This window comes from Antechinus flavipes, chromosome 2 (genome assembly GCF_016432865.1).
Source record: "Antechinus flavipes isolate AdamAnt ecotype Samford, QLD, Australia chromosome 2, AdamAnt_v2, whole genome shotgun sequence".
In the NCBI taxonomy this organism is placed as follows: Eukaryota; Metazoa; Chordata; class Mammalia; order Dasyuromorphia; family Dasyuridae; genus Antechinus; species Antechinus flavipes.
In genome coordinates, this window is record NC_067399.1 from 536,695,796 (window position 1) to 536,709,040 (window position 13,245).

Here is a 13,245-nt window from a genome sequence, read left to right on the forward strand (position 1 = left end):
TAAAAGAGGAGATGGAAGTTATAGCATTTCTCCCATCAATACATCCACCAAAGCAAATAGGATGTGCTTTAAAATAACTCAGTGTTATTTGAATGGCCAAGGAATATTATCTTTCCCTCTATCTCTACTCCCACAGCACTACATACATTTCCCTTCCCCCCCCCCCGGAAATTTATTTCTTTATGTTTGTTGACTATCTCGCCTTCAAAACGAGACATACAGTCCTTTATTGGAATGTAAACTTTAGGAGGCATTAGAATCATAGACTCTTAAAAATCTAATAGAGCCTCTTACTCAAAGCAAGAACCCTTTTTGCAGTGTCTTTGACAAAGATTCAAATCCTTCTCATGATAGAGAACTCATTTTTCTGAAAGCCAAGTCCCTCATTTTGTTGTATAACAACTTTAATTACTATGCATAATCTAAATCTTCCTCTCTGCCTTCCCAGATCATATATACTTACCTACGAGTTCTAATTTTCCCCTCAGAAACTATACAGGGTAAGTCTGATCCTTCTTTCATATGACAGCCTTTCCCATCTGTTTTGATTAGCTTAATCAGATGCTTTCTTCCTGATAGATAATTAAGATCCTCTCACAAAAAGGAACAGATGATGAATGGATGAAACAGAGGAGGGGGAGAGTAGGTCCCCAAAGATAGGACAGCATGAGAACATTGGGCCCCTGGGAAAGCAGGATGGGGGAAGCAGGGTTGGGAGAGGCTTTGGGAGAGGAGGTGGAAAAGTAATGAAGGACTCCAGCAAGTTAAAAAGTCATCTTGTTCCTCCCTCAGTGAAGGACATTCTTGCTCTAGTTAGTTATACTTAATTAGAGAAGGATGTGATCCCAGCCACTCCACTCTTAGAAAACCACCACTTACCTTCTTCAGCTTCATCTCATCATCCTTGACATCTTCACACCACGAATAATGGCAGTTGGGACAATTTTGTTTTCTCTTTTGGTACCTGAGTAAAGTTAATCAGAGAGGGCCAATGAGAGAGATTGGAAGCTGGAGTATGAAAAAGAGAGGAAAAGAAGAACAAGGGAGAAGAGGAAAGTAAAGGAAAGGGGGAAAGAGGGTATAATGGACCAAGATACTGATGGAACATTTTTTGGTTGCTAGCAGTGATTATCATGAGCAAAGAAGTTATGAGCAGATCTGGGCCCATTGGAATTAACCTTGGCTCCAATGGCTTGATCTGGGACTGGTTGTGGACCCTTTGGGTATCCATAAAATCATTTTTTAGGACTTTGGTGATGAGCTCCTGAGACCTTAGAGAACCTCCTTGCTATCTTTTAAAAATTTCCTTGTTGATGCTTTTATTTTCTGGATAGTTTTATAATACTCTTGGAAACTACTTTCACTTTTTGAATATTTGAATATGTTTTAATCAAAGAGGAAGTTTGCTTGACTCCTCTGTCTGAGTGATCCAGTGTTTCAAAAGTGGAATGACAACAAGGATAGGCTTAGAATAAGGAAAAAAAAAAACAGAAGGAAGAGAAGAATGGAGCCAGATTCTCTCTAGACTTCAGCAGATCAAGGCTGGATGACAAGTGAAATCTGAAATAATTGAGGAAACAACCGTTCAAGCTTCTGAACATATTGATTTATTAAGTAATGCATGCCAGTAGCATAACACATTGGGACAAGTCTCCTCAGCTTGACATTGGACCCCAAATGTAGGGGAAGACAGATTTTTATGCTTTAAAGGAAAAGTTACTCTGACATAAACCAGGATATAAGACTAAATAATCTAATAGGAGGAAGGATTAGGGACTTTTCAAAGTGGAAAGGGACAGAGTGAGCAGGTAGACTTGTGATATGAAACAGGATGCCACTCAGTTCCTAGGATTAATAAACAGATGGGATTTATAGAAAAATGAAATTTAAGTCTCAAAATAGAGTCAGTTTTTACAAGACAGAGTCAATCTGGTACACAGAATTCTCTTACTGTCAAGACAGTACAGATCTCCCACTCACCTGTACATGATGCTCTGCAGAATGGAGGCAAAAGGAGTAATGCCGATACCAGCCCCAATCAACACTGCATGTTCAGAAGCAAAGATCCGTCGGGTTGGAGTCCCATAGGGACCATCCAGGTAGCACTGGCGTGAGAGGAGGGAAGGAGGAGAATTTCATGCTTCTCCTTCTGGATTGCTGAGCAGCCCTGCTCAGGCTCTGGGGACTCACTCCCTCCCCCCCACTTTTCCTGGGGAAGAGGGGTCTCTTTGAAGAAGCCAGATAATCACTGGGAGAGTCCACGTTTCACTTTTCAGATACAGATTCAGAGATAGGAAGTGCTTTGTCTATGGTAGCTAGGTCATGCAATGGAGAGGGTTCTGGACTAGGAATTAGGAAGGGCTGAGTTCAAAGGCAGCCTCTGACACTTGGCTGCATGACCCCAGGCAAGTCATTTAATCTTGGTTTGCCTCAGTTTTCTCAGTTGTAAAATGGGGATTAAAATAGCATTTACCTGTTATGAGAATCAAATGAGATAATATCTGTAAAATAACTAGTATAATGCCTGGCATGTAGTAGGTACTATATAAAGTTAGCTCTTATTAGGTATTATTAAAATGCATGGCAGAACAGAGACTAGAAAATGGATCCTCTGAATTAAGTATTATATTTAGTACAATAGAAAAATTATTAGACTGATTTCAAATCTGAACTCTGTCATTTACAAGCTAGGCAATGTTGGAAAATTCACAATCTTTCTAGGTCTCAGATTCCGCATCTATAAAATGAGGGAATTGGTTTGAGATCCCTTCCATTATCTAGTAGAATGGCCCAATGGACAGTTTCCATTTGTTATGTCAATGGGGCATAATGACATAGAACCATGGAGTTAGCACTGGATGGCACCTTAGAAGTCGTCTATTCCACCCTCCTCATTTCACAGAAGCGACAGTGAAAATCTAGAGAGGGTACTGAGGCCACAAAATGAACACATCAAAAACACAAATGAAGTGGAATTTGAATCTGTTGGCTAACATCAGAAACAATTATCTTTCTACTTTTTCTTCACTTTGCCCTTCATTTTATGGATGAGGAAACTAACACCCAGAGAGATTATTACTTTCCCAAGACCACATAAGTTAAACAAGAGATGGACTAAAATTCGAATTCAGGTCTTTTCATTTTCAACTGAGTGCTCCTTCACCCATAGGGATAAACCTTCCAACAGAGCCTCTATTATAGCTCTGGTCCTCTCCATCCGGAGGAAAACAAATGACAAATGTAGATTCTCCCAGGGTCACATGACTCACAACTTCTTTAAAGACTTCTACTTGCCCACCCCTTACCCCATGCCCTCTTCTCTTGCATTCTCTTACCTTGATGTTACATAATCGTTGGTTTTCATTTAACAGAGTTAAGACCTACAAGGGACAGAAAGTTGGGCTGGTTCAGAGAGCCACATTAAGCATTTTCCCTGTTCTTGGCCATAACAACCCTTTTTCTATTGCAGGAACTGGGAGGAGGCTAGGGCAGTCCTTCCAGCCTTTTTTAAAGGTCATCCAAACACTGGACTCCAGAGTTATTATGGGGCACTTCATCTGTTCCCTTTGGGAGTAATGCTCTTCCAGGAAGCCAGCAGGAACAAAGGGAAATAGATTCTTGCTGCAGCATGAGTGATAGAGATTACACACACACTCATCTCCACTGCTGATGGCCCACTCTTCCTCTCCCTCTGCAAGATAGGCAGCCCCCCCATTCCCGATCACCGGGGTACGCCATGCCATGCTTTTCCTTGGGCGAGGTTATACGAACCCTTCTTCTCCAAAAAAGGATGAAGGACTATATCCTATATCTTGAGGACTTTTAAGAATGCCAGTTTAGCAGAAAACTGAACCTTAGAGGTTATAGAGTAGAGCTCAGAGTCCAAAGTGACCCCTCTCTACTCCTAACCCCTCTGTTTCCTTCCCCCCTCCAGCTTCCTTCCAGTGCCACAGGCTCACACGTCTTGGCTGAGGCTTCTCTTCTCTCTCTTTTCCACAATCAGTAAGGTCTTCTTCCTTTTTCTGGGTCAGTTTCTCAGGATTGTAGGACATCAGTTCCACTGTTTTCTCCACGTTAGAGGCCAGTATTCCTTGAGTTGTACCAGCAGAACAAGTATTTAAGATGTGGGTCTTGGTTTCCTGGAAACAACAGTTTTCAGTGTTGAGATGTTTTGATTGGTTTTCCTGCTTAGTTTCCCCTTTGAGTTGCTGTGCCTGATTGGGCACGTCCAGCTCTGATTCCTTCTTTTCCCTTACCCTCAGTCACAAGGTGTTGTTTTATCTTATGCTATTTGTTCAGATGTGACTGATCAATCAAAAATTGCCTTGGTGTCATTTCCTGGGTCTTTCTTATTTCTATTACAAAATTATAAACCCCCAGGGGAGGCAGGGATAGAATCTGGCAATGTTGTAAGCCATTGTATACATTACACAGAGAGAGAGAGACAGAGACAGAGACAGAAAAAGAGAGAGAGAGAGAGAGAGAGAGAGAGAGAGAGACAGAGAGAGACAGAGAGAGAGAGAGAGACAGAGAGAGAGAGAGACAAAGAGAGAGACAGAGAGAGAGACAGAGAGATAGAGACAGAGACAGAGACAGAGAGAGACAGAAAGAGAGAGAGAGACACACACACACACAGAGAGAGAGAGAGAGAGAGAGAGAGAGAGAGAGAGAGAGAGAGAGAGAGAGAGAGAGAGAGAATTTAAGGAACCTTAAAGACTTCATTTGTCAGATAAGGAAAACGAGACCAGAGAGGCTACATGATATTCCCCATAATTAAAACACATAACTAGAGGCAGATTCTTTGATCCCACGTCCAGTGTGCTTTTCACTGGCCACTATCTTAGGCCTCCATGCTCCCTAACTACTCCCCTTCCATGTCCTGATGATTTTTTTTTCCTCTCCTGTCGGGAGATGCCTTCAGATTTTTAACTAAGGTATTAGTGCCCGAGAATAGTTTATCTTCTTTCTCCCCAGCATTTGCCTTTTAATTGAGAATAGTTCTAATAATATACAGCAACAACAATAAAAAGAACCTTAATATAAAAAGTTAATCTGGTAATAGGGAAGATCAAGACTCAAAACCCAGAGGAACATAACAATATTAAAGCAGTTACAAGCAACACCTCAAATAATATAATATAACTAATATAACTATATTATATATTAATATAACTACATAATATAATATAAAATAACTAATATAAAGAGTTTATAAAATTCTAATTTTAACCATTAGAATTACAGACACCATCCCATGGGTCTTCTGAAGGCTAACAAATTCTGCAGGCTAATTACATAAGTAGTAATTCTAGCCCTGTGCAGACTTCTATTGCTCAGTAAATTCTATCAACTGACTTTAGGGGGAGTATTTACATTAGTGTCCTAGGCTAGAGGTTAGCTCTAATCTATTCTTAAATTTTCAATGAAGCATTTACACCTTGGAAATCTGCAAACAAGGCTTGACTTTTTTTGGTTGTTCATTGTCTAAGCTTAAGTAACAGAGAAAATTTTAATAATGTAGACTAAATTTTAAGTGTGTCATGGACACTTTTTTTACCCAGAAAGCTGGTTCCAGCATATCTCTGAATGGAACCCATGGCTTTTGAGGGAAACTTCCCTTCTTCTTTGGTAACCTACCTGGGGCATCCTCTGACTTCTTCTGAGCTTCAGGTTCTGGGTCAGTCTCTTGGTACCAAAACAAATGGGATCAGAAGCCTTGAAGTAGTCATACACTCTATTTGTCCATTGTCCCTGAGATCTGACATGCAACCAGATGGTATCTGGGAAGGAGATGAGACAAGTAGAGAAGAGATATAAAATTGAATTTTACAGGGAAGAAATGAGCATTTATTAGGCACTTTTTATGTAATAGACACTGTGATAAATGCTTTACAAAAAATTAGGGAGCCAATATGCCTCCCTAGAGAAACTGCTTAGCTGTTCTCTCCTAAATTCCCCTCCAAACAACTCTAACATAATTCCTCAAAATTCTAGATTAACAGCACCAACAAAAAGTCAGGTGAAAAAATTTTCTAGCAAAGATAATTTAGGAGGTCATCAGGAAACTTCTGTCTCACAGGATGCTCAGGCAAGCCAAGAGCTCAGGGTAAACCACGCAACTCAAGATGCTCCTTGGAGGTGACTACATTGATAACAGAAGCAACTTTGGTAACTCTCAGCCAATAGACAATGAAGAGATAGGACAACTTTTAAACCAAGAGATAGGTTGGAAAGAGATTTCAGTAAATCCTTTGTTGCTACTGAACTCAGGACCCTCTTTTGTTGCCCACATGCAGTTCCATACAGATTGCTGCCAAAAGAACTAGGGCCAAAAGAACTAATTGCACTTGTAGCTTCTGGAGAGCAAGAGCCCTGAGTCATGAGTTCCAGTATGGAGAAGAGTGATAGTGTTGATGGCCAAAGGAGAACAAGGTCACTTTTTGGGTTTCTCTCCAGGAGAACAGTTATGACGCTCCCTGGATCCTATGATCTTACTAAATTATGCTACTTTGGAAACATCAAATCAAAAGCTAGTTCTAAAAAAGAATAGCAAAAAATACCTGAAGCTTAAGAACAGTATCCTCTCCATCCTGGGAGCAGAACCCAATTTTAACACAAAGACCAGAAATAGTCCAGAAACTGGCAAACAACAACAATAAAAAGAACCTTAATATAAAAAGTTAATCTGGTAACAGGGAAGATCAAGACTCAAAACCCAGAGGAATATAACAATATTAAAGCAGTTACAAGCAAAGCCTTAAAGAAGAAAATGTAAATTGGATATAAGTCTAACAAGAATTTCTAGAAGAGTTCTAAAAGTATTCTAAAAATCAAATAGAGGAAAAATCAGGAAAATAAAAGAGAATGATAAAAACAATTATGAACATAGAGTCAAGGGTTTGGTAAAAAACAAGGCACAAAAAATATTGAAGAAAATACCATCTTAAAAACAGAATAGCACAGCAAGTTGGCACAGTGGATATAACACCAGCCTTGGAGTCAGGAGGACCTGAGTTCAGATCCAGCACTTTACACTTACTATCTGTGTGATTGTGGGCAAGCCACTTAATCTAAAATTATCTTGTCAAAAAAACAAAACAAACAAAAAAACAAGAACAAAAACAAAATCCCAGAATAAGCCAAATGGCTTTTTAAAAAGGCACAAAACTCCTCTGAAGTGAACTCCTTAAAGAAAAGAATTGACCACATGGAAAAAGGAGGTTCAAAAGTTCACTGAAGAATTAGGAATGGGCAAATAGAATCTAATGCGCCATATGACATCAAAAAGCAATAAAACACTATCTATACTAGTGGGGGACTTCAATTTTCTCTTCTTAGAAATAGACAATTTTAACCATAAAATAAACAGGAAATGAGATGATAACATTTTAACGATATACTCTACTTCTAGAGAAAACTTAATGGGAATAGAAAAGAGTGTCTTCTTAGCTATACTCCTCACATCACACAAATTGACCATGTGTTATGGAATAAAAACCTTACAACCAAATGCAGAAAAAAAGAAATATTAAATGCATTTCAGACTATAATACAACAAATTATCGTTAATAAAAGCCATGAAAATATGTTAAAAATTAATTTGGAACTAAATAATATAATTCTAAAGAATGAGTGAGTCAAAGAACAAATCACAGAAAGATTTTTTTTTCTTAAAGAGAATAACAAAAATAACAAAAATGCATCCTTATAGCATGCAGCCAAAACAGTATTTAGGGGAAAATATATTTTTTGAAATGCTTAGATCAATAAAATAGAAAAAAAACAGATCAATGAATTTGGCGTGCAATTAAAAAAAACACTGGGAAAACAACAAATTCAAAATTCCCAATTAAACATGAAATTGGAAATCCTGAAAATGAAGTAGAGATTAATAAAATTGAGAGTAAGAAAATCACTAAACTAACAGATAAAATGAGAAGCTGGTTTTATGTGGAGGGGAAGAAAGCCAATAAAATAAACTATTGGTTAATTTGATTTTAAAAAAGAAAGAAGAAAACCAAACTATCAGTAAATAAAATACAAAGGTGAATGTACCATCAATAAAGATGAAATCAGAATAATTATTAGACATTGTTTTGCCCAATTATATTCCATCTAAGTTAAATGAATGTTTACAAAAATATAAAGTGCCCATATTAACAGAAGCATAAATAGGAAACATAAATAATTCTATCTTAGAAAAAGAAATTGAACTCATAAATGAGCTTGCTAAGAAAAATTTCCCAGAATTAGATGGATTTACAAGTGAATTCTACCAAACATTTAAAAACCAAGTAACAACTATTTGGAAAAAATAGGTAAAGGAGCCCAATCAAATCCTTTTATGACACAAATGTGATTTTGATGCCTAAAATCAAACAGAGCAAAACTGAGAAAGAAAATGATAAACTAATTTCCTTAATGACTATTAAGGCAAAAATCTTAAAGAAAATACTAGTATGAGATTATATCAATACAACAAAGAAAATATACTATGACCAGTTAGGATAATAGGAAAGCGAGATTGGTCCAGTAGTAAGAAAATTATCAGCATAATAGTCCTTATTAAGAATAAAATAGTATTTCAATAGATGCAGAAAAGCTTTTGACAAAATACAACATTCATTCCTATTAAGAAAGCCTAGAAATAAGTGGAGCTTTCCTTAAATGATAGTGTCTATCTAAAACCATCACAAGTATTGTCTATAATGGGGATAAGCTAAAAGTCTTCCCAATAAGATTGGGGTGAAGCAAGGATATCCATTATAACCAATGTTATTTAATTTCATTCTAGAAATACTAACTATAGCAATGACAAGAAAAAATGGAGGAATAAAAATGGGCAATAAGGAAATAAAATTTAAGAGATTTGATAGACTACTTAGGGAATCCTAGAGAATCAACTAAAAAAACTAATGGAAATAATTAACAATTTTATAAAAGTTGCAGGATATAAAATAAACTCACACAAATTATTAACATTTCTATGCATTATTAACATTGCCTAGCTGCAAGAGATAGAGAAATTCTATTTAAAAGAATTGCAGACAATATAAAATATTTAGGAGTCTACCTGCCAGGACAAACCTAGGAACTGTATGTATAAAATACCATTCATACAAATAAAGTTAGATTTAGACATTTGGAGAAATATTAATTTCTCATAGGAAGGAGGAACCAATACAATAAAAGTGACAATTATACCTAAACAATTTACTTATTCAATGTCATATCAACCAAAGTACCAAAAAATGTATTGTATTTTAAAGAGTAAGAAAAATCATAACAATTTATCTGGAAGAACATCAAGGGAATCAATGAAAAATAATGTGAAAGAAAGTAGTTGGCTGTACCAGATCTCAAACCATATTACAAAGCAGTAATCATGAAAACAACTTGGTACTGGCTGAAAAGTAGAGTGGTAGATCAGTAGAAGAAATTAGGTATATAATACACAATAGCAATTGTCTATAATAATCCAGTATTTGACAAATGCAAAGATCCAGGATTTTACAACAAGAAATTGGTAGTTGACAAAATGTTCCAGGAAAATTGGAAAGCAGTTTGGCAGAAATAAGATATAGACTAACATCTAACCCTATATACCAAGATAAGGTCAAAGTGGGTACTTGATTTAGAAATAATGGTGATATCATAAATACATTAAAGAACCATGGCATATTTTACGTGTCAGATTTATGAATAAGGAAAGAATTTATAATCAAATAAATAGTAAAGAGCATCATGAGATGTAAAATGGAAAATTTTGATTATATTAAATTCAAAAGATATTGCACAAACAAAAGATATGCAAAACAGAAAGAAAACAGGACAGTGGAACATGTTTCTCTGATTAAAATCTCATTTCTCAGATATATAGGGAACCAAGTTAAATTTATAAGAATAAGGGCCATTCCCTAGATGATAAATGGTCAAAGGATATGAAAATGCAGTTTTCAGAGGAAGAAATCAAAGCTATCTATGGTCATATGAAAAATATTCTAAATCACTATTTGAGGAGAGATATGCAAATTAATGCAACTCTGAAGTACTACCTCACATCTATCAGATTGACTAATGTCATAAAAGGAACATGACAAATGTTGGAAGTGATGTGGCAAAATTGGAACACTAATGTAGTATTGATAGAATTATGAATTAATCCAACCACAGTGGAGAACAATTTCAAATTATACCCCAAAGACAATAAAACCATATATATCCTTTGAAAGTTCTAAATTTAGAACTCAAATGTAAAAATGTTTACATATAATTGAGAAAAATAATGAACAATGCATGCACAAAAAAACCCTTTTGAATATCCTACAAACCAGTCTATCTACAATGCTATAAGACATATTGAGGCCTCCTCTCCATTGATCACATAACTTTTTGTGATCTACTTTATCCCAGATATCTCAATCTCTCTTGTTAACTTCCCACATTAATGTACTGCGTGGCATAGAGAGCCTTCTTTCCTATATACTTTCTGTAACTTGGTCTCTAATAGCAAACTACAGTCTTCTAGGATTTTGCCCAGTGATAGGAATTTCTAGACCAGTATTTCCAAAACAATCTGGCTATGGAAAACCTGGGGCTTAAAATAGAACTAAGAAACTCCTATCTGTTATTCCAAGGAACCTCATGGTCTGTAATATTTTTAGGATAAAGGGTGCTTGCAGAAATTTTAGAGAAAATATGAGAAATTAAGCCTAGTTTTATATAGAAAATAACAGTTTTTGGTATTAACATGATTTCATATGTGATATTCTAAAGGGATATGTAAAATAGCACTATTATTTGATTATAGAACCATATCTACTCTATCAAGTCAATTAAATGGCACAGTGTACCAGTCACTGGATTTAGAATCAAGAAGACTTAAGTTCAAGTCCAATCTTAGATACTTATTATCTACAGATCTCTGGCAAGTCACAACTTTTCTCTGGCTCCATTTTTTCTTCCCTAAAATGGAGATGAATATAGAACCTATATTCCAGTTGAGGATCAAATGAGAAAAGATTTATAAAATGCTTTGAAAAAATCTTAGACTTATATAAATGCCAGCTATTATTATTATTATTATTATTATTATTGTTATTATTATTAACATCAGGATAATATTGATGAATACTCCTCTTGATTAATTCTATAGGGAGGACTTAGCATGTCATGTTTCCTGAAGAATTTGAATTTTGTTTTTATTTTCTTTGGTATCCCGGGGCTTAAAGCTAGAAGAGAAATAAGAGATTATCTAGTCCAGATCCTTAACTTAAAAATGAAAAAAACTAAGGCTCAGAATTAAGAAATGACTGTCCCAGGGACATACATAATAACTTGGCAAAGCTGGTATTCTGGCTGAAAAATGTGTGTCCTTCATATTATATTGCATTGTCTCTATTTGCTTATTTGACACAACTAGAGTATGAGCAATTTAAAATGAGAAATGATCAAAGAATCAGGATTTGGGAGGTGGAAGAGATGTTTGGAGCCTTCTTGAAGGCTCTTCTACAAAAAAAGGAATCTTTACTTATTAAGATACCTGACTAACCAGTGTCTGGTTAAAGACATCCAAGAAGGGAAGAATCTACTACCTCTCAAAATAGCCCAGTCCATTTGTTAGGAAGTTGTTGTTATTGTTGATGATGATGATAATGATAATGATGGTATCAAGCCTAAACTGACCTCTTTGCAACATTCACTCATTATTTCTGGTTCTGTTCCCTGAGACTAAGAAAAACTAGTCTAATCCCTTCTCCATGTGGTAATCCTTCAAATACTTGAAGACAGATGTCATGTTGCCCCTGAGTTTTCTCTTCTCCAAGCTAAATATATTCAACTCTTCATTTGATCTTCACATAACATGGATTCAACACTTTGCATTTTTTGGTTGCCCTATTCTTGGCTCGCTTCGATAAGACCAGAAGGTCTTAAAACTGGAAACTGTTTCCCTCTCTTAGAATAGAGTGGACCCTGTCCTCATCATTCTTTGTATGCTTATTTCTCAGCCCAGACCAAGGTTCTATACAAAACAGATGTTATTTTCATAGTAGGGACTAAATGATTCTTACTATGGGGAGGTAAATGAGATGGGTTATTTATTTCACCTAGTTCCAGAGACTGTACACAGATAAGGAAGCTTTCATCATTCTTTTAATCAACACTGACGTCACTCTGGGTACCACACTGACTCTTAGAAAGTAAAACTTGCAAAGGAACACTAAACACTGGGCCTATTCGTTAATTTTTTTAATTCACCTCTTAACTATCACCAGTATCTTTGACTATATCCACTGAAAGTAGGCAGTCCTGAAAGTATAACTGTAAAGCACTGTTATCCATTCTATATTTTGGCTTTCCCCATTGTGGTATTGATATATCATGTATCAGGAAAAGAAATCAAATAGAAATTTTGGAGGAGTTTTATGGAAGCTGCAGTTTTTGAAGGCCAGCAGATGACACAGAAAAAAAATAGGAACTCAGAAATATGTAAAATATTTGGTATTATATAGTATCAAACCAAATTTTATAATAAGGTACAATATTCCATTAAAGAAAGAAAAAAATTCAGACTTCTTTGGTTCAAAGGGAAGGCAATTTTACACAAATTTTCCAGATCATGGAGGCATTGTACCCTTAACACCGCTGATGGAGAAGGGATAATCATATAGTTTCCCATTGCATGCTCTGAATTGAGAGTGGGAAGTAGGCTGCGTGCTACATCCACTGAATCATTTATTTGCCTCTAATTGTCTTGGTATACCCTTATCACACCCATGTCATATGGATGCTATTATTATTCCTGCCTGAGATAAACCCAAAGATCCCAGCTACTGGGTCAAAAACTTATTTGACAAAAATTCTTGGGAAAACTGGAAAGTAGTCTAACAGAAACAAGATATATACCATCTCACACTGATACCATGATATAGACATAAAGGATAACATCATAAGCAAATTAGTAAAACATGGAAGAAATTACCTGTCAAATCTATAGATAGGGAATAAGTTCTTGACCAAACAAGAGTTAAAGAGGTTCACCAGAGATCAAATGGATAGTTTTGGTTGCATAAAATTAAAAAGCTTATGTACAAACAAAACAAATACAGCTAAAATTAAAAGAAAATTGGGAAATCTTTGTAATCATTTTCTCTGATAAAGGTCTGATTTCTCAAATACATAGTATGCTGAGCCAATTTTATAAGAATAATAACTACTCCCTAATTGACAAATGATTAAGAGATA

The 13,245-nt window shown here is 35.9% G+C and overlaps 1 protein-coding gene across 1 annotated transcript in view; it reads right to left on the reverse strand.

Annotated features, from left to right (window-relative positions):
• NOX5 (NADPH oxidase 5) overlaps positions 1–13,245 on the reverse strand; it is a 39,301-nt gene that overhangs the window by 3,963 nt on the left and 22,093 nt on the right. The window contains exons 9-13 of the mRNA XM_051980778.1: positions 5,638–5,780; positions 3,960–4,139; positions 3,336–3,380; positions 1,981–2,105; positions 880–964 (exon numbers count right to left, since the gene is read on the reverse strand). Of these exons, the coding sequence (XP_051836738.1) occupies positions 880–964; positions 1,981–2,105; positions 3,336–3,380; positions 3,960–4,139; positions 5,638–5,780 (578 nt within the window). The remainder of the gene's footprint in view (positions 1–879; positions 965–1,980; positions 2,106–3,335; positions 3,381–3,959; positions 4,140–5,637; positions 5,781–13,245) is intronic.